The 24,272-nt window shown below is 37.1% G+C and overlaps 1 protein-coding gene across 2 annotated transcripts; it reads left to right on the forward strand.

Annotated features, from left to right (window-relative positions):
• The first annotated feature begins 11 nt into the window (after positions 1 to 11).
• On the forward strand, positions 12 to 22,900 carry STRADB (STE20 related adaptor beta). 2 transcript variants are annotated; one of them, XM_044241313.1, is made up of 12 exons: positions 12 to 184; positions 3,402 to 3,498; positions 8,673 to 8,753; positions 13,372 to 13,471; positions 16,381 to 16,502; positions 17,409 to 17,517; positions 18,580 to 18,703; positions 19,933 to 20,104; positions 20,401 to 20,505; positions 20,665 to 20,909; positions 21,545 to 21,587; positions 22,070 to 22,900. In XM_044241313.1, exons 2-12 carry the CDS (start codon positions 3,487 to 3,489, stop codon positions 22,202 to 22,204), a joined length of 1,248 nt encoding a protein of 415 aa, XP_044097248.1. In that variant the 5' UTR covers positions 12 to 184; positions 3,402 to 3,486; the 3' UTR covers positions 22,205 to 22,900. The 2 variants fall into 2 exon arrangements, with proteins under 2 accessions (XP_044097248.1, XP_044097249.1); XM_044241314.1 differs by lacking the exon at positions 12 to 184 and adding an exon at positions 1,935 to 2,053.
• Positions 22,901 to 24,272: the final 1,372 nt, after the last annotated feature.

Consider the following 24,272-nt stretch of genomic DNA (forward strand, 5'->3'; position numbering starts at 1 on the left):
CTGGGGCAGAGTTCCAGGCCCGCAGTCCCAGTCCGGGTCGCGCCGCCTTGCTGCGCCCCGCGGCCCGCGCTGGGAGCGGGTCTTGTGCGCTCGCGGTGCCCCTCGGCGGGCTGGGCTCCCGGGGCCCATAGGCCCCGCACCGTTGGCCGCCTGAGGAGAGTTGCTGGTCGTGGTCGCCGCCAGGGTAATGAGGGGGGGCCGTTTGGGGTCGGGGGGGGGGGAGGTGTAGGGCCGGGTCGGGGACGTGAGGGAGCGCGGCTGGGTCCGCGCCCGCCTCGGGAAGCCTCAGCTGGAACTCGACGCTCAGCCTCGAACTCAAGCCCGGGGAGCCGGCGGAACGGTGGCTGGAGTCCCGCGTGGCGCGACGGGGCGAGCGGCCCCTGAGTCCGGGCCGCCCGGTGGCGGAGGCACCTGCCTTCGGGGTAGGCGGTGCTTGCCAGGTGCGCGGGGCGCGGGCTCCGCCCGGTCCTCTCCGCCCCCACCCCTCACCTTTGGCAGCGCTCCGGATCCCGGAGGAGTTTCCAAACAGAAGACACCCCCCGGCCGCGGCTCCGGGTCCCACCTTCTGCGAGCTGGCTGTCGCGATCTCCCAAAGCAGGACTCGGAAGGAACCTCTTACAAAATTAAATGGTCCAGCTTCGTTGTGTTCTCAGTATTTAAACGCAGCGTTGTGTTTTTTCCTCGTGGGTTTGTTGTGTCAAATACCCTTTTCCTCAAAACTTGGTCAGGATTTTGTGACACAGCGTCTGCCCAGCACAGAGTCTGCCTGGCGCACAGTAGGCGCTCAGTAAATGTGTTTTGAAAGCGTGAGTCACGATACTAAGTTTGGAAAATCTTACGGAGTTGTGCGTCGCTATAATTTTTAAGACTTTATGGCTTCTCAAGATTCCTTTGAAAATTACAGTAATTTTAAGGCTCAGCAGAGTTGAATCGGTTTTTTTGTTTTTTGTTTTTTTTGCATTCCCTGTAACAATGGCCTCTGTTGGATGCCTGAATTAATTCAAAATCCGGCAAAATAAATGCCGCCCTATGGTTTTCACAGACATTGTTAACCTTTGATATTAAAGCCTTTGTACGAACCATTCTGTACTGTAAATAAATGCGCCCAATGATTTTCACAGACGTTGTTAACCTTTGCTATTGAGACCTTTGGACGAACCATTCTATAATGGAGTAAATTTAAATTATTTACAAAGCTTTACCCTAATTAGCTTGTTAGACACAAATGCAAGGGACCACACTGATGTAATATATTTAAAAATATAGGTCTCATGTATGATTTCTTTAAAAAGATGGTATCTTCTTATCTAGTGAAAGAGCAAGCAGGCGAAAATTATGACAGTGAATCTATCCCTTCAACCCAAGGTACAGCTGCTCCCTTGACCTCAAAATGTCTTGTAAAATTATCTCTTAATCGTCTGACATATCTAAAGCAGAAACCTGTGGGATTAAATCACCCCAGTAGGACAACTTCTTTAGTACTAACAAGTCTCATAAATGTTGTCAGTTCCTTCTGAGTTTTTCAGAAATACAGATAATGCAATGGAATTTAAAGTTTTTTATTGTTATTTAAAAACTTACTGATATGAAGTGGAAAAAGAAAGAAACCAGAAAACTGTGTTAATCATGACCTCCCTAATCGTTCTGTTTGTGGGAATGTAAACTGCAACTAGTTAGGGCCTTGTCTACCCTGATCACCAGTGAGTGTCCCCCGTAGTCATTCATTATTAAACACGTAGTGGAATGAATACTCGGTTGCTTCAGATTAACAGTGTAAAGACTCTCTACATGTGTATGGTTTCTTCATTTATTTGGACATTTCCTTAGAGTTGGTTAGGGGAGGTGAGAATTTTACTGCATCAAAAGGTATGAGTATTTTCATGGTTATTGAAACATTGCCAACTTGCTTTCCAATTGAACTTTACCTTTTCCAGCTGAATGTACCTTTCAGAGCATCCACTCAAGCTCTTATATTGGTACAGTGTTTGGTGGTTATGAGCCCTTTCAGATGAAGTATCTCATTTGATCTCAACCACCCTGGAAGGTGGGCAGGGTGGGTATTGCTTCCCCCTTTTGTAATATAGCAAATGCCACTGCACTGCCTTAAATTGATGATAATGAATGGCAGGAGACAAAATAATCATAACCTTTCAGGTTTTCCTTCCTCCTGTTCTCTACTTTGGGTTTATAGCGAATATCCTGAATAAATTCGTATCTTTCCTTAGCAGTAAAATTGGATACTGCTCTATATTATCTACTGCTTACAAAGTCTTCCTTTTTGTTTTCATTTTGCTTAGATATTTACCTTGATTAAACTTGGGGGTTTCATTAAAATGAAATAATAAACCACAATTAATAAGAAAGAGATGATATTGGTTAGATATAACAAAACACCCAGTACTAGAAAGTTTAGAACATTGCTACCCTTTCTGTTAGGAAAAATCTGGAATGTTTTGGTGGTGCCTTTGTAGTTCCTTGAATCTGAAGAAGTTGCTGTTTTAAACTTATGAATCTGTTGTAGTGTCTTCATAAACTATTGAGATTAATACTCTAATAGTGAAAGTGGACAGGAATTATTTGTATAATAATCTCTATATCTCATACTTGTCAAATTCTAGGGAGAATAGAATTGAGAACTGAGAATCATGAGGTAAAAAATATTCAGCCTAAAATATTATTTTTATGTGAAAACTGAAAAGAAATTTCTCTTTTTAAAAAACACATGACAACGAGGGGCACCTGGGTGGCTCAGTGGGTTAAGAACCTGCCTTCAGCTCAGGTCATGATCCTGGTGTCCTGGCATTGAGCCCCAGTCTGGCTCCCTGCTAGCGATGGGGTGGGGTGTCTGCTTCTCCTTCTCCCTTTGCCCTTTCCCCCACTCTTGCACGCTCACTCTGTCTCAAATAAATAAATAAAATCTTAAAAATTAAAAAAAATATATGGTAACAAGAAAATGTTATTCCTAGTGTGTTACTAATCCAGATTCTTTCCCCAATTTTTTAGTCATGGACCCCAAATGATTTAATAGGCAATTAATCCAGTTAGGAAGCTGTAGAACATTTACTTAAAACTAGAATAATAGGAAATTATTGGAGTATATTTATAGGTGGGTCCAACACTGATTTTCTTTCACATTTGCTTAAGTTTCTTTAAAAAAGTACAGAAAAGATAGAGAAGCAGGTATATTGGTCTTTGGAAATAACTCAGAATCTGCTTTTCTGTTGTGATGTCAGTTCCCAAATAGTATTCGGTAAACAGAAATGCTCTGTATAGACACTTTTCAGAAATGTCTCAAGTCCTTGCATCAAAGAATAGCTGCCTAAATATCATAAGGGTTGATAACTAGTTCTTCCAGGAGCTTTTATTCAATCTAATTATTTTACTTTTCTTTTTTATATTAGGATATTTCTTCATCTTGAAGATAAAGCAAAAATCTTTTTTGGAGTAGATGGATTTTTGACACTTTCTGTGAACTAAAACGATTCAATGTCTCTCTTGGTAAGTTTGTGTTAACATAGATTTAGTTTCAGGGCACTTGGGTGGCACAGTCGGTTAAGTCTCTGACTCTTGGTTTTCATTCAGGTCATAATCTCAGGCTCGTCAGATCAAGCCCCATGTCATGTTCCATGCTCTGTGAGGAGTCGGCTTGGGATTCTCTCTCTGGCTCCCTCTCCCTACCGCAGGCTCTCTCTCTCTCTCTCTCTCTCTCTCACAGTCTCTCTCAAATAAATAAGGGGCTCCTGGGTGGCTCAGTTAGTTAAGTGTCTGCCTTCAGGTCAGGTTACAATCTCAGGGTCCTGGGATCGAGCCCTGCATTGGGCTCTTCTGTTAGTGGGGAGTCTATGTCTCCCTTTCATTCTCCCTCTGTGCACTCGCTCTCGCTCTCGCTCTCTCTTTCTCAAATAAATAAATAAAATCTATAAAATGAAATAACATAAGTAAATAAATCTGTAAAAAAACAAAAAAGAGCATAGATCTAATTTTGTGCCATCAGAGTAGTTAGATGTTAGTGCAGAGCCATAACTGAAAGTGTGTTCTGATGGGATATTGTTATGCTGAGATGTTATTTCGACCTGAATGGCTTCTGGTCTTAAGAAATGAGTTAAATTTTCACTGAGTTTTTGTTGCTTTAAAAAAGAGCTTCTCCTTTACTTTTCTGATATATTCATTATTCTTTTTCTTTGTCCCATACCCACTCATTTTCATACATTTACTGTACTCTTATATATGCCTCTCCCATCTAGTTAGCTATGCCTTATACTTAAATCTTTCAAAAGTCCCTTTCACAAGTTTCCATTAGACCAAAGGCAAGCAAAATAATATAAAAATAAACCTCTTATAAGACAAAAAAATTTGGATCAATGTATAATATGATGTATAGATTCCAGTTTGTTTTGTGTTTATATTAGATCCATGGTATCTAGATGGAGAACCAAGAATCATATGGTAAAAAAAATATTCAACCTACAGAAAATATTATTTAGATTAAGTAGTTTCAGGTCTTCTGTAATGTCTTGTATAGTCCATAATATAATATCTGACTTTATTAATGTAGCAATCTTCTAAAAAGTGATGGGTGTATTTGTATGATGATTTTCAGGTTATAAATACTTTCATATATTATATCTCTTTCAGCCTTCAAAGTGTAAGTGATGGCAGGGCAGGTGGTTTAATCCTTATTTTGAGTTTGGCCCAAGATGGCAAAGAATTGCCAGATTCAAACTCGTATCTGCCAATCTGCTCCATTATTTGCCAAGTCTGAGAGGCAGAACTACCAAGTGAGGAAATACAGAATGTGTTCGTTGGATTTATTGTATGATTTGTTTGGTATATGAAAAAATACGGAATGCATTTACTTTATTTTTAAAGTAATGCTTTTCTACTTAAAAAGGGAGCTTTAGGGTCTCCTGGCTGACTAGTCAGTACAGCATATGACTCTTGATCCCAAGGTTGTAAGTTCAAGCACCATGTTGGGTGTAGACATTATATAAAAAATAAAACCTTAAAAAAAAAATGGTGGGGAGCTTTATCTATCTAGAAAGTTGTTATGAAATACCCACCTCATTTTCTAACGCAGAGATGAACAAACATTTTCTGTAAAAGTCAGATAGTATTTGTGGGCTATATGGTCCCTGTAACAAATTACTCTTCTGTTGTGTGAAAGCATAAGCAATACATAAATAAAAGTGAATAAGTTAGTGTTCAAGTAAAACCTTATTCACTACAACAGGTAGTGTCTCAGACTGACTTGTGGACCATACAGTTTGTAGACCCCTCTTCTAAAGGATTACTTAAGATTAACAATTTTATATCAGTTTGTAAATTGGATGAGATGTAAAAGGGCATTTGATAGATGAAGATCCTGAGATTTAGAGGGCTGTGTGGATTCCCAGGGCTTCTGAATTTTGGAAAAAGAATATCTTATTTATTCTTTTATTCTATAATTAAGGATTTTGTGAAAAACAATAGAATTTAATAATGGCTGATTTAAATTTATTCAGTTTGTTAGTAATTTTAATTTTACTCTTCCTGTAATGATGAAATATTTAGAATTCTTTGAATATTTTCCTAAATGAGATATCTGTACAACTGAGATAAAGTTGATGTTTATACCTATGAAGGATTCCTCCCCATTCAAGTTTTACCCTCTGTTGGAGAGTTAAGAAATGGTGTTTTCAAAGGAGCAGCATAAGTAAAATATTTTCCTTTAGATTCTTTTTTAGGTATAACTGTTTTTTATTTGGCTGTTAGGATAGTGGATTAAAAAATTACACTAAAAATATTTTAGGGCATCTTCTGGATGGTTTGAAATAATTTGTGCTGCCTAAAAAACCTTAATGTGTGTATTTTTCATAAGCTATTATTCACCAGCATCTAATTGATTCAATGTGGATATAAAAATGTTTTGAAGTATAAGCTATGAGTGTTTTATGATTTTTATAACTTGAGCAGCTAATAAACATAATAACATTTTTTAGGAGAGGTCAGCAAAACATTTTGCCTTATAACATTGGCTGGTTTTAGCTGTCTTCACATTAATGATCACTTTCTCGAACTGTGAAAATTCTATATAAAGATAATGAAATGGAGGTCTATCATATTATTTTATAAAATGTTTTCTCTATTTCTATAAACCAAAAAACATGGATCACTTCTCTTATTTTGAGAATAAGTTAGGGTTAATATAAGTTTTTAAAAATATGCCCAATATGTCTTTTTTTTTTTTTTAAGATTTATTTATTTATTTGAGAGAAAAAGTACGTGCACAGGGAGGAGGGGCAGAGGGAGAGAGTCCTAAGCAGACTGAGAGCTGAGCGTGATCCATCGCTGGGCTTAATCCCACAGACGCTGAGACCGCAACCTGAGCTGAAACCTGAATCAGATGCTCAATGACTGTGCCACGCTGGCATCTCCAAAAATATGCCTAATATGTCTTAAATTAACTTTTCTTACATCAAAAAAAAAAAGTGATGGACATTCTTTAGAAAGACTTTTTTATGTTTGCACATATTTTGATAGCTGTATTAGAGGTCCTGCCAAGACCACCTCCAGGTTTGATGATTTGCAAAACTAGGAGTTGCAAAACTTAGTCATGTAGTCATAACTAAGATTTATCATTGCCGAAGAACACAGAGAAAAATCAGTAAGGAAAAAGGTACATGGAGTAAAGTTCAGAGGAAACCGGGCTCAAACTTTTTTAGAATCCTTTCCCAGTGGGGTCACATAGGATGTGCTTAATTCTCCCAGGGAATGGCAGCATGTGTAAATGTTGCCTACCAAGGAAGCTCATTGGAGACTCCTTCTCAGTTTTTTTATTGGGGATTGGTCATGTAGGTACCTTCTGTTAACAGGTAACAAAATTTCAGACTTTCAGGAAAAAAAGCAGTAGTTCAGAAGAAACCACATTGTTTACGATGTTTAGGAACATGATCTATTCTTACCAGGGAAGGGTGGGAACCCTCCCCAAATCCTAGTTCCCAGTTACCAGCGAAGGGTCAGCTTGGCAGGCAAGCCTTTTCTAAGCATATCAGTTTTAGGTCTGCCATGTTAACTCTTTCCTGTGCAGTACCATTGTATAGAATGATTCAGAGCAAATGTTACAAAATATAGGTAAATATCCAATACAGTATGTAAGTGACCTAACTGGTGGTTTTCAACCACCATGAGCAGCAGTAATAAGTATCTTCAAAAACTTTTCGCTGTTTTTTTCACTCTAGACAAACCTATAAAAATTTTGCAAAGGAAATGATTCGATAGCTATCATGACATTGTTAGCTTCTCTTCTTCGAGGGCGAGTTCTACATAATACAGTGGAGATTTAGATCAAATTATTGTGATAAGATTGGTAAGGTATACAAACTGCAGGAATTCATCTTAAAATAATCAGTAATTTAGGCTGAAAAATGACAGATTAGATTAGTGAGAAATTCTGGCATTGTTTTAAATGAAGTGTGATTACTTTTAAGTGACTACGGTGTTAGGTAGATATGGGTGAGCTTATCTTGAAGACTCATTTGATATTAGTGTTTTTACTGTTTATGTACAAATAAATAGTTCATGAGATGCTTCAAAAAAATTTATTACAAAAGTCTCTTTCATACAATTTGTTTATACTTTAGATACACCTTTTCTTCCTAAGTAGAATAAGGTCAGCTTTACCCCACATGATAAATACATGGAAGTGTTACATTTCATTATTGGCAATATGTGATAATAGGACCATGGGTTAAAATGCAGGAAAATGGGGGCGCCTGGGTGGCTCAGTGGGTTAAGCCGCTGCCTTCGGCTCGGGTCATGGTCTCAGGGTCCTGGGATTGAGTCCCGCATCGGGCTCTCTGCTCAGCAGGGAGCCTGCTTCCCTTCCTCTCTCTCTGCCTGCCTCTCTGCCTACTTGTGATCTCTCTCTGTCAAATAAATAAATAAAATCTTTTAAAAAAATGCAGGAAAATGTAAACTTTGATAATGGAACTAAGTCTCCTACTCTTTTTTTTTTTTTTAGATTTTATTTATTAGAGAGAAGTAGTGAGAAAGAGAGCAAGAGCAGAGGGGGAGGGAGAAGCAGACTCCCCACTGAGCAGGAGCCATGAGGCTGGATCCCAGGACCCAGGATCATGACCTGAGCCAAGAGCAAACACTTAATTGACTGAACCACCCAGGTGCCCCAAGTCACCTACTTTTAATTTGCTTCCAGTTGAAGTAAGATGTTTATCACCTTAAGAAACAAAATTGGTTCCAGATATACTCATTGTGTAGTTTTAACGTGGTTAAACATGGTTCCTACATTTAAGAAACAGAATCTGAAGATTAAAATTGATTATAATGAGTACAACAGAGTAATCTTTAGCTAAATATTCAAAACAAAACTGCAAAGATGATTAAAGTGTTACAAATTAACACCAGCAGTGAAAGTGAATTGATACTATGACTTTCAGAGGATAGGATAAGGATCATAGACAATACCAAGTAAATTATACCAGATAGGAAATTTGTTCTTCTTCTTCTCTCCCTGATGTTACTACCTCCATGCTGTGAATCCTGGCAATTCCAGGTTCCTGCATGCTGCCTTTTCCTTCCGTACCTCACCCCAGTCACCAGACCTTTGTATTCACATATCACCCCTACTTATCTTGTTATTTATTTTTCACTTATTAAATGCATTTCTGAATTTCCAGGATTGTTTCTGCACTTCACGAACACAAGTTGAATCACTCAGACCTGAAAAACAGTCTGAAACCAGTATCCATCAACACCTGGTAAGAAAATGGTTAAGTACAACTAATATTCCTCCTTTGCTTTCTGTAGTATAGAAAGCAAAGTTTCATAGTACAGAATGTAATTGCTGGTTCTTCCATATCTCTTTTTCTTACAGTATCTCTTACTGTTTCTCCCTCCACTTCCATTATTCTCCAGAAATCTACAGTAGACCTCTTCTGCCCAAACAGGCTGCCCCTAAGTGGCACCTGTTCCTAGGCTTCAGTTGCTCAGATGTCAGACTGTCCTGTAGCTACCTTGGGTTTTCCTTCAGGTCATGAGGGGACTCTGGCATCCAACAGGACTGGTGATCCTGATTTTTACCCATAAGCCCACACTCTTTCCTGGGCACTGGAAGTATCTACAGAATGCCTACAATTAGACTTTTCAAAGGCATTTCTATGTAGTTTGAGTAAAACCTTAATCTGTCAAACTTCTCTGACCCCTTATATTTCTTTCTTTGGCTAATGAAAACCCATCTACTAAGTCACCTTAACTAGAAACTCTGAAGTTATCCTGACACTTGCCTCTACCCCCCACATCTAATTATTCACCTGGTCTTTTGTATCTGTTTCTGAAATGCAGTTGAGTGCATACCCTCCTTCACCTCAACACTGCTGCTACCCAAATCTCATTTCTTACCGGGACAATTGGAGGAGGACACATTGCCTCTGGTTTCCTTGATAAACCTCCTCTCACACTCAGATCAGAATTCGGCCCTGTTACCAGTACGGGACTGTTTGTGTCACTTTCCAGCTTTAAAACTCTCATTGGTTGCCTGCAGCCTATGGGAAAGCCTAAACTTCTTAGCATCAAAGAAGGACTCCTGGTGGTGTGGAACAAGTCTAATATTTGAGTTTCATTTCTTGCTCCTGAGTCTTAGAATATACTCTTTTTTTCTGCCTTCAACAAAATTTTTCTTCATTCATGAAGAGTTGGCTGAAATATTGCATATCTGAAGTGTTTCCTCTTGTACTTTTTGTTTATTATTCTCCTACAAATCTTAGACATTCCCAGAAATTGGTATGTATTTTATTATCTCACAATGATTGATATACGTGTCTCTCTGACTATAACATGATTCCCATAAAATAGGCATCCTGTGTTTTTCTTCTGTATTTCTCCTGGGTAATGCCTGATATATTAAGTAATATTTTAAAAAACATGCTAGGGAATAAATATTTCTCTGGGGTCCTCCCTTTCTTAATCCTTACTTTATTCTGCAATCCTTACTACAAAACAGAACCTGCCTTGCAAATTCCTTGTTTCCTACAGAACAAGGTAATCCCAATTATTCCTGCTTATAAGTTTATCTTGATCCTATATTCACTTGTCTTCATTTTTCTCATTTTACTTTTTACTCACTAATATTCTGAAGTCTTTTAGTCTTCTGCCCTTTTATGTAATAGAATATATTATCCAATGCTAATTTTCATTCACGTATTACCCTTCAGATTGAGGTAAAATGTCTGCTGTTGTCTCCTTGCTGTTGCCAAGAGAGAGGTCTTAAACTTCAGGAAACTTCCACACGTGCTGCTGCCTGTTTGTGTGTGTTTGTGTTTCTATTTTGTTTTGTTTGGCCTCATGCTAAAATACACATAACATAAAACTTACCATCTTAGCCATTTTTTTTTTTAATTTGACAGAGAGAGAGAGAGAGATCATAAGTAGGCAGAGAGGCAGGCAGAGAGGGGTAATCAGGCTCCCTGCTGAGCAGAGAGCCCGATGCGGGGATCCATCCCAGGACCATGAGACCATGACCTGAGTCGAAGGCAGAGGCTTAACCTACTGAGCCACAGGCGCCTCATCATCTTAGCCATTTTTAAGTGTACAGTTCAGTGGTATCAAATACATTCATAGTATTGTGCAGCTGTCACCACCGTCCATCTCTGTAAAATTGAAACTGTGTATCCACTAAACAATAACTCCCTGTTCTCCATCCCTCACTAGCCTCTGTCAACCACCATTCTATTTTCTATGATTTTTAACTACTCTGCCTCATATAAGTGGAATCACTGTATTTGTCTTTTTGTGACTGAGTTATATTTCATTTAATGTCCTCAAGGTCCATTTGTGTTGTAGCATTTTGCAGAATTTCCTTATTATTTAAGGCTGAAAATGTTCCATTGTATGTATATAGCACATTTTGCTTATCTAGTCATCTGTTGATGGACACTGGGTTGCTTTCACTTTGTGGCTATTGTGAATAATCCTGCTATGAACATGGGTGTGCAAATATCTCTTTAGGACCTGATTTCATTTCTTCGGGTATATCCAGAAGTGGAATTAATGCATCATATGGTAATGATATTTTAATTTGGGGGTAAACTGCCATACTGTTTTCTACATCGGCTATGCCATTTTGTATTCCTACCAATATTGCACAAGAATTCTAGTTTCTCTACATCCTAGCCAGCACCTCTTTATTTTCTGTTTTTTTTGATAGTAGCCAACCTAATGTGTATGAAGTGATATCTATTGTAATTTTGATTTACATTTCCCTAATGACTAGTGACGTTGAGCATCTTTTCATGTGCTTACTGGCCACTTTTACCTCTTCTGTGGAGAAATGTCTATTCAAGTCCTTTGCCCTTTTCTTTTTTTTTTTTAACAAGGATTCTATTTGCCTTTTTTGTTGTTGAGTTTTAGGAGTTCTATATATTTTCTGGATATTAACACCTTACCAGATATTTATAAATGTTTTCTCCCATTCTGTGTATTACCTTTTTACTTTGTTGGTAGTTATTTTTTGATGCACAAAATGTGAAAATTTACATGAAGTGGGCTTTGTTTTTCTTTTGTTTCTTATACCTTTGCTGTCATATCCAAGAAATCATCTCCAAATCTGATGTCAAAGCCTTTGTCCCATTTTTTCTTCCAAGAGTTTTATTGCAGATATTTAGATATTAAATTTTAGATATTAAATTTAGGCCCTTGATCCATTTTGATTTAAGTATTGTATATGATGTTTGTTAAGAGTCCCAACTTCATTCCTTTGCACGTGGATATACACTATTCCTAGCACCATTTGCTGAATATACTGTCCTTGCTTTATTGAATGGTCTTGACACCCTCGTCAAATGCCATTTGACCATATATGTGGCAGTTTATTTCTGGGCTCTTATTCTCTTCCATTGGTCTATATTTCTGTCTTTATTTCAGTGCCATGCTATTTTGATTACCATTGCTTTGTAATAGGTTTCAAAATGAGAAAGAGTGAGTTCTCCAATTTTGTTCTTTTTCAAAATGATTTGAATTACTGTGGTTTCCTTGAGCTTAAGAAAACTATTTCCTGGAGTGCCTGGCTGGCTCAGTTGGTAGAGCATATGACTCTTAATCTCAGGGTTGTGAATTTAAGCCCCATCCATGTTGGGCATGGAGCATATTTAAAAAAAAAAAAAGGACAACTATTTCCCTAATGGAGTATATGGAAGCAAAGAAAAGGTTGATTAGCCTGATTTCAGTCCATAATCGGGTAACCTATTCCATTTTTCTCTAGCAGTGAGCTGTAAACCTCAGTTCGTTTGGTGCTCTAGCCTTCCTGACAGGCCTGTAGTTTATCACTTTAAGATTTTTAAAAATTGTTATATTTTCTTCTTTTCTCTTATTTGTATTCTTTAAATCTGAGGTAATTTTAAGACTACCTGTTCTGAAGAAATGACTTATTTGGATTTTTCTTCACTGGGATTATTTCTGATTGTAATAGTAGGGTTTCTTTTTATAGTCTTTCACCCCTCTTGAATAATATTTACCTTTATTCATCTTTAACTGTGAGCTTATATTTTTTTGGCTCTTTTAAAAGTTTAGGAACCATGTAGAATCAAGAATATAAAAAGCAGCACAACTCCTACTACACAGTAATATCATTTCTAATCCCTTTCTTCCTTCTACCTTGGAGGCAGTAACAAGATTCTTGCCACCTGCTGGTGCCTGTAAAGCCTCCCAAGTGTCTTTTGGAGAACGGCTGTCTTTTGGGAGGCCCTCCTGGCTATCGGATGACACTGGTGGTATCGGCCTCTTCTTTCTTCTGTGCGCGTGTTATTTCACTGGGCCTGGGATCTGCTGCAAACCTAAGACTCTGATGCTAAAGCACCCCCATGAGACCTCGGATCATTGCAGAAGTCTGAACCCTATTCTTCCATCTCTTGAGGTTTTTCTTTCATACCTCCCTTCTGATTGATTTCATCTTGTGAAAAACATCAGTAATTTTAATAGGCTGCAATGTGGAAATTTTTTATTTATTAACACTTTCCTTAGCTGAGCAGGTACTTATATGTGTAGTAGATGTATTTATTAGGTGCCCTGAAGAATTAATAGCTGTTTCTAGCAACTCCAAAAAATGCTTACTAGAGATTGTGCAGGAAAGTATTCTTTGCTATCTATAAATCTGCTTTTCCCACACTCTCCCCCTTTACATGCTGATAGCTTTTTAACCACTTATTAGCAATTTTAAACTCTTTCTAGATTTTGAAACAGTGTCTTAAGCCACCTTCCAGTGCCTTCCTAATGAGCACTTGCATGTTTAAAAATAAAATATCAGTATTTTATATTAGGGTAGAGGACTAAAATGGGGAACCAAAAAAAGTTTATTTTTTTTTTCATCTTTTTAAAATAATGCAGGTTGATGCGCCAACCTTTTCCCAATTGCCTCCATCCACTAGAGCAAAGGATGTGATCTGTTCCACCAACGTTTCTCACTATGAACTTCAAGTGGAAATAGGTAATTATCTTGGATTGACCCTTCATCATTAGAAATGAAATTGATGACAAAAAGATTATTTGGGGGGCGCCTGGGTGGCTCAGTGGGTTAAAGCCTCTGCCTTCAGCTCAGGTCAGGATCCCAGGGTCCTGGGATCGAGCCCTGCATCCGGCTCTCTGCTCAGCAGGGAGCCTACTTCCCTTCCTCTCTCTGTGCCTGCCTCTCTGCCTACTTGTGATCTCTGTCAAATAAATCAATAAAATGTTAAAAAAAAAAAAAAAGATTGTTTCGTGGGCAGGTCTTTTTCTTTTGTCACCTGTAGCATAAAACTAGATGTTAATTGTGTCTGACAGATCTATTAATAGCCATACACGTGTGAAACACTTGCTGTGAGTAATCACAAATAGCTATTACACACTGCAAACAGATACTGTGTTGGAGTCTAGGGATATAAAACCATGTAAAACACTTGATGAATCCATATTCTCTCTGGGAAGATAAACAGGCAAGATAGTCTTATTTATGCGCTAGAGGGTACTATAGTAGAGGTGTGTTGTTATGGGAATAGAAAAGATGGCACATCGGACCGTCCATCTTGACTGCACTGAGAATCAAGAAAAGTCACATAATTAAGCAGGAGCCTGAAAAAAGAGAAAAAGTTTGCTAAATATTCTATTCAGGGTTTTTGCTGCAATAACAGAAAACAATCCTGACTAGATTAAGAGAGGAATATTTTTTGAACAGTATTGCTAACTGACACAATTGTTGGCTAGAGAGAGACTTGGAAGAAACTAAGAAAAGCTAAATAACTAGAACGAGAGACAGGACCACAGCATAGGAACAGCCTAGTTAGTGTACTACCTGTTAGATCACTTACATCCCAGATACTGGAACCCACTGCAGTGAGTTCTGCCTGCCTCCGCTTCTGTTTATCACTAATTCCAGCCTTCATTTGGCTAAGCTTAAGTCATTGACCTTCCCATGCCAGTGTCAAGGAGACCAAGAGAAATAAGGATCTGACACTTCTAAATAGCACTGGTGGGTAATGCCCCCGAATTAGAAAGGGTGTTCACATGGTGTCGATTTAAAAAAAGGTTAAAAAAAAATTACTTCAGTAGATGACCGAGGAACGCTGGTTAGAGGGGAACTACCCCATAGATGCTCTTTGCCTATACGTGTAGGGAGTGTAGGCAGTGGTAGGAGACAAATCTGGAAAGGGAGGTTTGTAACACATTGTGAAAGATTTCTTACAGTGTATTTAGAAGTTCAGACTCTGACAACTTCCCCACTTCATTTCTCAAAGCAATTTTGGTTTACCCTGTCCATGTTTGAGATGCATTGTGGAATGGTGATAATGGTAATAATACCATCTAACAGGCACCGTGCTGAACATTTCATGTGTACTTCCTCATGTCAGCCTTTTACCGCTCCCCGTTTGTCTGACGAGGATACTGAGGCTCTGAGAACTTAAGGAACAGTGCTACAGCTAGTGATTTGAAAGCAAACCTTTCTGATTGGAGAGGTGCTGCACTGTAGTACCTTTCTATGGATAAAATGCTGAAGTTAGAGGGAAAACGGGCAGCATCTCCAGGCAGCAGTGTGGAAGATAAAGATCAGTGATTTACAACTGGAAAGACCATCCGGAGCACCTGAATCTTTAAAAATTGCAGTGCCTGTATCCCATCACAGAGCTGTGGAGTCAGAATTTCTGGTCAATGGGACTTAGCTCTAGGATTTTGAAGTATTGTTTTCCCAGTAATTTGGGAGCGTGCGTTCGTTGAGAATGCAGGGCACGGTGACGAAGTCACTGCATGCGACCAGCGACAGAGGATAAGACTTGAACTACGGCAGTCATGCTGACACTGGAGTGGAAGGGATGGATTTGGGATTAACTTCTTTTCAAAGATAAATGGCACAATTTGGTGACTGTGGAGAGAGGGAGGGACTAACATTTATAAGGTGCTTATTGGTGAGTGCCACTCCAGGTGTTTTACATTTTAAAAATTGATGACACTAAATGCTGATGAGTATGTTGTGGCTCTTATACACTGCATGTGGGAATAAAAATAGTTCAGCCGCTTTCCAAGCCAGTTTGGCAACTTCTTACAAGGTTAAATATGCATGACCCAGCTCTCGCATTTGTTTAAGTATTTGCCAAAGAGAAATGAAAACATGTCTACTTAAAGAATATTTTGGCAGCTTTATTTATAGTTACCGAAAGCTGAAAACAACCCAAATATCTATCAATTTGAGGATGGATAAATTGTGGTATATTCATACAGTGGGTTATTGCTGAGTAATAGAAGCTACTGAAACACAGCAATAGGGAACAATCTCCGAAGCATTATGCTAAGTGAAAGAAGGCTTTCAGGACTGCCTTCTTTATGATGCCATTTATGTGGCAAACAGAAGTCACGTCAGTGGGTCAGGGATTGCTGAATAATATTCCATTGTTTGCATTTGCCATAATTTGTTTATCAAGTCCCAATTTGAGCGGTTATAATAGATATGTAATAGTATATCAATGGTATGTTAATAGTATATGTAATGGTGGTTTTAATTTGCATTTCTCTACCCTGAGGATTTTTCATGTGCTTATTAGACATTCCTGTATCGTCTTTTGTGGATTGCCTATTTAATCTGCATATTTTTGAATTTAGTATAGGGTTGCGTAGAATTCTAAGAATTCTATAGAGTTGTAAGAATTTTTTATATTTGCTGGATGTAAACTTGTCAGATAAAAGTATCATTAATGTTTTATTCAGTGGCTTATCTTTTCTTCATTTTCTTAACAGTGTTGTCTTGAAGAGCAGAAGGTTTTAATTTTGATGAATCCAAGTTACCAGGTTTTTTTTCTTCTTGATGATGTCCCAGTTACCAGTTTTTTTTTCTTCTTTGGTTGCTAATGTGAGTTTTACATCTGATTATAGGAAGAGGATTTGACAACTTGACAACTGTCCATCTTGCCCGTCATACGCCTACAGGAACACTGGTGACTATAAAAATTACAAATCTAGAAAACTGCACTGATGAACGCCTGAAAGCATTACAGGTAACAATGTGAGAAAAATGATATATTTAATGTCTTTTGACAGGATTACACCTGTAGGAATTTTTTCCCCCCAAATTATAGTTCTTTTAAAGTTAGATTTCTTTATTCTAATAAATACACAATAACAGAGTCAGAAATAATAGCTGGAAGCCAGATTCATGAAAGAACAAATATATTCAAACTTTGGTAACTAGTATAAATTTCCTCAAATGAATATCATCTTCAAAATGCTGGTCTGGAGATTTTCAGTGCTCCTAGTCTAATCACAAATAGTCATATAGGGAAATAGAAAAAAACAAAAACAGTTTCTTTTTCATCCAGCTAAATAAAATCAACTTTTGAATTGATGAATTTTAACAGAATTGCATTTTGGGAATATTATAATACCATCTTCATTGTCACTAATCATTTTCGATATAAAGAGGGAAGGCATTTTGTTTTGATATTGTCCCAATTTTTTAAGTATTTTAATATATTGCTCAGAAAAGAAGATTGAAAGAAATTACAGTGAAATGTTAACAGTGGTTGTCTCTGTGATTTAATGTTAGAAGAGATTATCTTCATAGTTTTACCTATTTTTAAATGTTTCTGTAATAAGAACATAATAGAGTTATTAAAAGTACGACTTCAGGAGTCAGACCAAGTTCGCATCTCACTTCCACTCCTTTTATTTTGTGCTTTTTTACTTACTTCTAAGTTTCTTATATCCTATTTTTCTCCTGTAAAATAGGAAAGATCATATGACAAACTTCTTGTCATGGTGGTGACATTTAAAGAGATGGCAGCCCTGAGAACAGCGCTTAGTACTAAGAAGCTGCACCGAGCGTTAGCTGCCACCTCTGCTGTTATTTTCTTCATAAGGGGACAAAGTTTTTAAATGTCTTGTTTCTTGTGTGTTTATCCTAGAAAGCAGTGATTCTGTCCCACTTTTTCCAGCACCCCAATATTACAACTTACTGGACCGTTTTCACTGTTGGCAGCTGGCTTTGGGTTATTTCTCCATTTATGGCTTATGGTAAGAAAACTCACCTTAGATAAAATAACTCCTAGTTTAGCCTGGAAGCTATAATTGTAAGGGTGAATGGGATCTTAGGTTTATGAGTCACTACTTTGAATTTCTAAATCTAGTGGCCATCTAGATTTCATGATAAATTTCTCTATCAGGTTCATGTTGAATTTAGGCTTTGGAAAAAAGCAGAATGGGTCTGATCATCAGTTAAACTACTACTGCTTCCCTAAGCAGTCCATGCCTTTGAACAAACTATCTCTTTCCTTCAGTTTCCTGGCTCTCTATCAGTGGAAAGCCACTATAGGTCTTCAAGCAGAATGTTTCTTTCTTTCTTTTTTTTTTTTAAAGACTTTATTTGACAGAGAAAGATCACAAGTAGGCAGAGAGAGAGAGGGAAGCAGGCTCCCCGCTGAGCGGAGAGCCCGATGCGGGACTTGATCCCAGGACCCTGAGATCATGACCCGAGCTGAAGGCAGCAGCTTAACCCACAGAGCCACCCAAGTGCCCCCAAGCAGAATGTTTCTTCACCTATGCATACTATCTCTCTCCCAATTTCTCTCATTGTAAATTACTTATTTTACTGTATGGTAAACACCTGTGTGTGTACCTGTCTCATTTCATTGGACTTGAGCTTCTTGAGGCCAGAATCATGTATTTTTCTTTTTAGTGCTCATATATTTCCTCACACAAAGTGTTCAATAAGTGTATTCAATAAATATGAATGGATTCTAGAGCTTTGATTTTTAGGACACCTTTTGTGAATTGCCTCTGGATTGAAAAATAAATCCACACAACATTTTTCTAGTAATACTGAAAATTGTTAATTTTCTGATCTCTAGATTATCATTAGAAAGGTCTTTTTGCAGATTCTTGAAGGAAAATTACCTTTGCATCTTAGGATAGTGGTTAGACTCAAACATAATGGGTGTGTGTGTGTGTGTGTGTGTGAGAGAGAGAGTGTGTGTGTGTGTGTGTGTGTGTTAGTTTATGGTTGAAAGAACATTTAAAACTTAGCTAGAAGCAAAATCACTTGCAGTGTTCAATTAAAGATTTCAGGCGTTTCTTTAGGTTCAGCAAGTCAACTCTTGAAGACTTACTTTCCTGAAGGAATGAGTGAAACTTTAATAAGAAACATCCTCTTTGGAGCAGTGAGAGGGTTGAGCTATCTGCATCAAAATGGCTGTATTCACAGGTATTTACTTATTTGTATTTTACAGAATGAAGGATTTAAGTGGAATAAATCATTTAAGGAGATTTTAAGAAGAAAAGTCGAATGTTAGGAGAGATAGGAAACTCGTAAATGGAAATTGAGGAAGGAATGGGCTAGTAGGTACAGTAATTGTTTATATTTTATGTTCATTCACCAAAAATGTTCAGACCACATCGTCTTTACTAAATTTTGTGCTCAGTTTCTGGTGGAGCACCTGCCCTCGTGGAACCCTGGGGAATAAGCTGTAGGTGGTGATCCTGGTTGTCTCGTTTGTTTTTCTTTATCTACTTTTCAGCTCTATGTCATATTTATATCATGTACAAATTGGAACTAAACCTTTCTTTGATTTCTTAAATATTTTGTAGCACCTTAGAACTATCATATTAAGTATCAGTTCTCTTATTTTTAAACTATAGAAGCAGAAATAATTGGCTGAATGTTAAAAACATTGTTCTATGATATACTGGGACTTTTTCCCTTTTAATTATTTTTGAATAAACTTTTTTTTTTTTAACTGTTCATTTCAATCTCTTCAAAGCTTTTTTCTTACTATTCATTTTTAGGAACATACTGGTTAACTGAGGAGTTTCAACAAACTGTATTCTAATTAATCAAGGTTTTATTATAATTAACCAAAGTGTTGGCCATCCTACTCTGTTAGTTTCCAAATTCACTATTTTGGATGAAAAACAAGGCTCTTGTATAATTTATCTGACAAAGGAAATTTTTATATAAGACATCGTGTGTAAATGATGGTAATACCATGAGAGGCTGCTCTTAATTGGATAATAATAATAATTTAACTTTAAAGTCTAACTTTATACTTCAAATATTACTTGGTTTTTTAGACTTCTCTTTGGGTATTTTGCAACAGTATCCTAAAATAGTGAAATTAATAATTTGATTCCATTCCTAGTTTGAAAAAAAAATATTATCCCTTCCAAATGTAGCTAGCTTTATTTCCCCTTGTTCTAATGCTATATTAAATACTTGAAAAGGATTCCTTAATTTCCCAAACATTTCATATGTGGATGTGTACATATATATGTATGTATGTGTTTGTGTAAGCACACTTACTTATAAATGTGCTATTTTATAACTTCATAAAGAATATTTATTTTCCAAGAGAATACATGGATTTGTTCTGACCAGATTTTTTATTCTTCATTGGCCAATTTCCTAGTATTTAGGATTGTTTCTTTTTGTTCTAGGAGTATTAAAGCCAGCCATATCCTCATTTCTGGTGATGGCCTAGTGACCCTCTCTGGCCTGTCCCACCTGCATAGTTTGGTTAAGCACGGACAGAGGCATAGGGCTGTGTATGATTTCCCACAGTTCAGCACATCAGTGCAGCCGTGGCTGAGCCCAGAACTACTGAGACAGGTCAGGTGTGGCCTTCGTATTGGGTTGTCTGTGCATCTTGAGTGTCTTCTGAGCTTGACTAAAAGACAATTGTGCCCTTAGATTGGATTGGTGAATGGCCTACTGCAAAACTTTTTTCCTCTTTCTTGTCAAAATTATTATGTTAGGGATTTTAAAATGTTTATACCACATAGGTATATCTTGATTTCTCACTTATGAGTTTTTTCCATTGTTCAACATCCTTTCTCAAAACACATTTATATAACTTTTTAATTAAGTTAATTTCACTAAAGGACTTCAAATTAATTGTTCTACAGGATTTACATGGATATAACGTAAAGTCAGATATTTACAGTGTTGGGATTACAGCATGCGAATTGGCCAGTGGGCAGGTACCTTTCCAGGACATGCATAGGACTCAGGTAAATGCTACTAAAAGCCCCAAACCACCTTTCTTTCATAAGATCCCTTATATTCAATCTAGAGAATTTCTGTTAAACATCTTTGCTCTTAGAATCTTTATTGTTGTTGTTTTAATGTTTTCTCTGAAAAGGGTTGAAGGAATTTTTTCTTTCTTTTAGATGTTGTTACAGAAACTGAAAGGTCCTCCCTATAGTCCATTGGATGTTAGTATCTTCCCTCAGTCAGAATCCAGAATGAAGAATTCCCGATCAGGTGTAGACTCTGGGATTGGAGAAAGTGTACTTGTCTCCAGTGGAACTCACACAGGAAATAGTGACAGATTGCAAACTCCATCCTCAAAAACTTTCTCTCCTGCCTTCTTTAGCTTGGTCCAGCTCTGTTTGCAACAAGATCCTGAGAAAAGGTAATATTGGCCACTTGTTAATTGCATCAAAGTTATATATTTTATAGAAGCTTTGTGGTATTCCCCTCCCACCAAACTTAAATCTATCAGTCTTTTGATCAAAAAATTACAGTCTAATCCAGAAAATAGCAATGCTAAAAACAAGTAGAGGCAAGGAGCAAACAGAAAGAGTACTGGATCTGAAATCAGAAGATGTGGTCTCTGGTCTCAGCTGTATCATTTCTTAACCTAGTTATCTTGTAAAAATCAGTTCATCTTTCTGAACATTAATTAGTGTATTTATGTTAATACATTTAGAAACTTCCAAGTAGTACAAAAATGTTAGTTGTTGCCATAATAATAGTATAAATTATTATCATACCTACATATTAGTATTTCAGAAATAAAATGCGTCTTATTTATCTTTTTTTAGCCTCGTAATGCCTAGCATACTTCCTTATAATTAGTAAGTGCCCAATAGATGTTATTTCTTAAATTAATTCTTCCCAATAGTCAAGGTTGAAGCTAAGAATTGGACTTCAGTTTTTTAGTATTGGGTTTTATAGCTCTAAAACTAATTTCTAATATATTTTTATACCTAAAAATACAAATTCTAATACAAGGGGTTTTTTTTATGACTTTTAAAAAAATTTCAGACCATCTGCAAGCAGTTTATTGTCCCATGTTTTCTTCAAACAGGTAAGCTGATCTGTCTTCTGTTGTCTAAATGTTTTTCAGTACTATTAAAAATTCATTTCATTTTGTTCGCTTAATGGGACAGTTTGATAACCAAGATTCTTAATAATTATTTCCTTACAAAGTAAAGTTAAAAACAAGAAAACTTTTTTGGTAGTGCAATTATAGACTGTCTAAAATACGTCCATTCTGCAAAACAAAATGAGTAAAAACAAACAATATCATTAAATGCTACTATGTGCTCAATTAATGTTTTTGATTAGAGACATATTAGTGTTTTCTATTGGCTAGAGATGATGAAGGGGCAAAATAATAGTTCATTTGGTTATTACTTCTCCTGTTTTCAAATGATCAAAGGCATTTTTAGTGAAAATGCCCCAAAACAATTTTAAACACTTTTTACATTTTAAAAAGTAATTTATTTCTAACATAGCTACTGTATTGAATTTCTGTGCCAGCACCCTTATTCTGAGTTTCTTTAACAGATGAAAGAAGAAAGCCAAGATTCAATACTTTCACTGTTGCCTCCTAAGCCATCAATAGCACTGTCGCCAGTGTCACCTTGGACTGAGCCAGAATGTGATTTTCCTGATGAAAAAGACTTAAGCTGGGAATTCTAGGGCTGCCAAATCCTTTATGTCCTAGATACTTGACACTTTCTCCCTGCTGCTTTTCTTCTGTATTGCTAGGTACAAATACTAGAATTATACTTGAAAATACAGTTGGTGCACTGGAGATTCCATTGTTTAAAACCACTCTGTTCAAAGGAACATAAGTTCATAGCCTATTTGGTTAACTCAGAGTTCTAGAATAACTCCAGGAAAACTTCATAATTATGAATCTAGCTACATTTTGTCATCTGTTCTCAACTGTTTTTTCCCCAAGCTGTGACTAACTCCCCTTCTTGATCTTTCAATATAATTTTTGAGCCAGTTAATTTTTTCAGCATTTTGTTGCCCTCAGGGGAAAGAGCCCTCAGAGGACAGTACTTCCAAGTACATTTTTTACTTCCAGATTCTCTAGCCTTTTTGATCAGCTGTTGTTAGACCAACAGGCTAGTTTATCCTGGTGTCAAAACGCTTTTTTGATAGAGGGAAAAAATGTTTATACTTTTTCATTTTAGTCTGTTGATTTATGGTAATATAAAACTGAGCCTCACATTAAATGATTCACTTGAAATATACAGGGATGTTGTAATTTGCTTTTTTTTTTTTTTTTCATAAAAGAGGCTAAAGTGACACTTTTCTACTTCTGTAAATTATAGATTCTAAATTCATGCACCCCGTGGGAGCTCAATAAAGATTTATTGAATTGAAGTTATGTTTTTATTTTTTTGCAATTTGACAAAGCTAAAACACAAAATTCTAATTTGTTTTGCCAAGGAAAGCCCCTTCTCAAATAGATTTATTTACATAACATACATGAATTGGAGACAACCTGGTATGTATTCAATGAGGCAGAAGATGTTCTGGCTCTTCATATGATTATTCTTGCTCCTGTAGGGGATACAAAATTTAAGGATATACCTTATTAGCAAAAAAGAGAGTTGTATCTCAAAGAGTATATAGTTTAAAGTGGGGTAAATTGGAGCCTACCTCAGTTAATGAATTGTCTTATTGAACATTACATTAAAAATTCAGATTATTGTCTTGACTAAAGAATTAAATCAATGAGACAAATAATGCAAAAATGAATAGACAATTTGAAACACAAACCTTTTCGTGTTTATTGGCCAGCTCTCCTCAAGAATGTTTAAGTTACTCCATCAAGTAAGCCATGCCAAGGTGGAAGAGGAAGAGGGAGAGGACATGAATACGGTTTGAGGCCCTGAGATCACCTGTAGTGGTGGGTGCTGTAGTTCATTCCACTAACCTCCTCCTGTTTCCTCTAGGCAAGAGAGCTAACAGGAACCATAAAACCTAGGTGGAGAGTTAGTTACAAAGATGGAGTCTGGAAGCCACAAAGCAGTGCCGCTCAGATCTCCTGTATATTAGAGGAGTATTAGAGTTCTCAAAAGAAACAGTTCTTTGGTTCAATAAGAACGAATAAGATACTTTTTATTAGGAATAAATTTGGCTCATACTATTATGGAGACTAACAAGTCACAAGATCTGCAAGGTGAATGGGCATCCTGGAGACCTGGGAGAATGAATGATGTAGTTCCAGTCCAAAGGCTGGCACACTAGAAACTCAGAAAGAGCTGATGTTTGAGTCCAAAGGCAGGAAAAATCTGATGCCCCATTTGAAGAGAGTCAGGCAGAAGGGAATTATGTCATACTCAGGCAAGAGTCAGCCTAGTCTTTGAGAGTCAGAACAACGTCTCTGTTCTATTCAGGTCTTCAACTGATGAGGCCCACCCACATCAAGGAAGGCAGTCTGCTCTATTCAGTCTACAGATTTTGTCAATTTCCTCAAAAAAACTTCCTCACAGAAATAGCCGGAATAATGTTTGACCAAATAAATGGACTTCCTGTGGCCCAGTTAAATTGACACGTGAAATAGACCATCACAGTAGATATTGATAGCTTCATCCTGAGATCACTTGCCTTAAATTTTGCACCATAGGCTCTTTGCTTGTTGCGTTCATTTTCTATCTCTGATGTAACAAATTACCTACAAATTTAGTGGCCTAAAACAATAGAAATTTATCTTCTTACAGTTCTAACCATCAGAAATTTCAAATGACTT

This window comes from Neovison vison, chromosome 3 (genome assembly GCF_020171115.1).
Source record: "Neovison vison isolate M4711 chromosome 3, ASM_NN_V1, whole genome shotgun sequence".
Taxonomy (NCBI): domain Eukaryota; kingdom Metazoa; phylum Chordata; class Mammalia; order Carnivora; family Mustelidae; genus Neogale; species Neogale vison.

Excerpts from the sequence above, each read along its gene's own strand:
- STRADB (XM_044241313.1), top strand. Across the intron at positions 20,506-20,664 it reads AGGACATGCATAGGACTCAG|ATGTTGTTACAGAAACTGAA; the intron begins GTAAATGCTACT and ends TCTTTCTTTTAG. Across the intron at positions 21,588-22,069 it reads CCCATGTTTTCTTCAAACAG|ATGAAAGAAGAAAGCCAAGA; the intron begins GTAAGCTGATCT and ends TTTCTTTAACAG.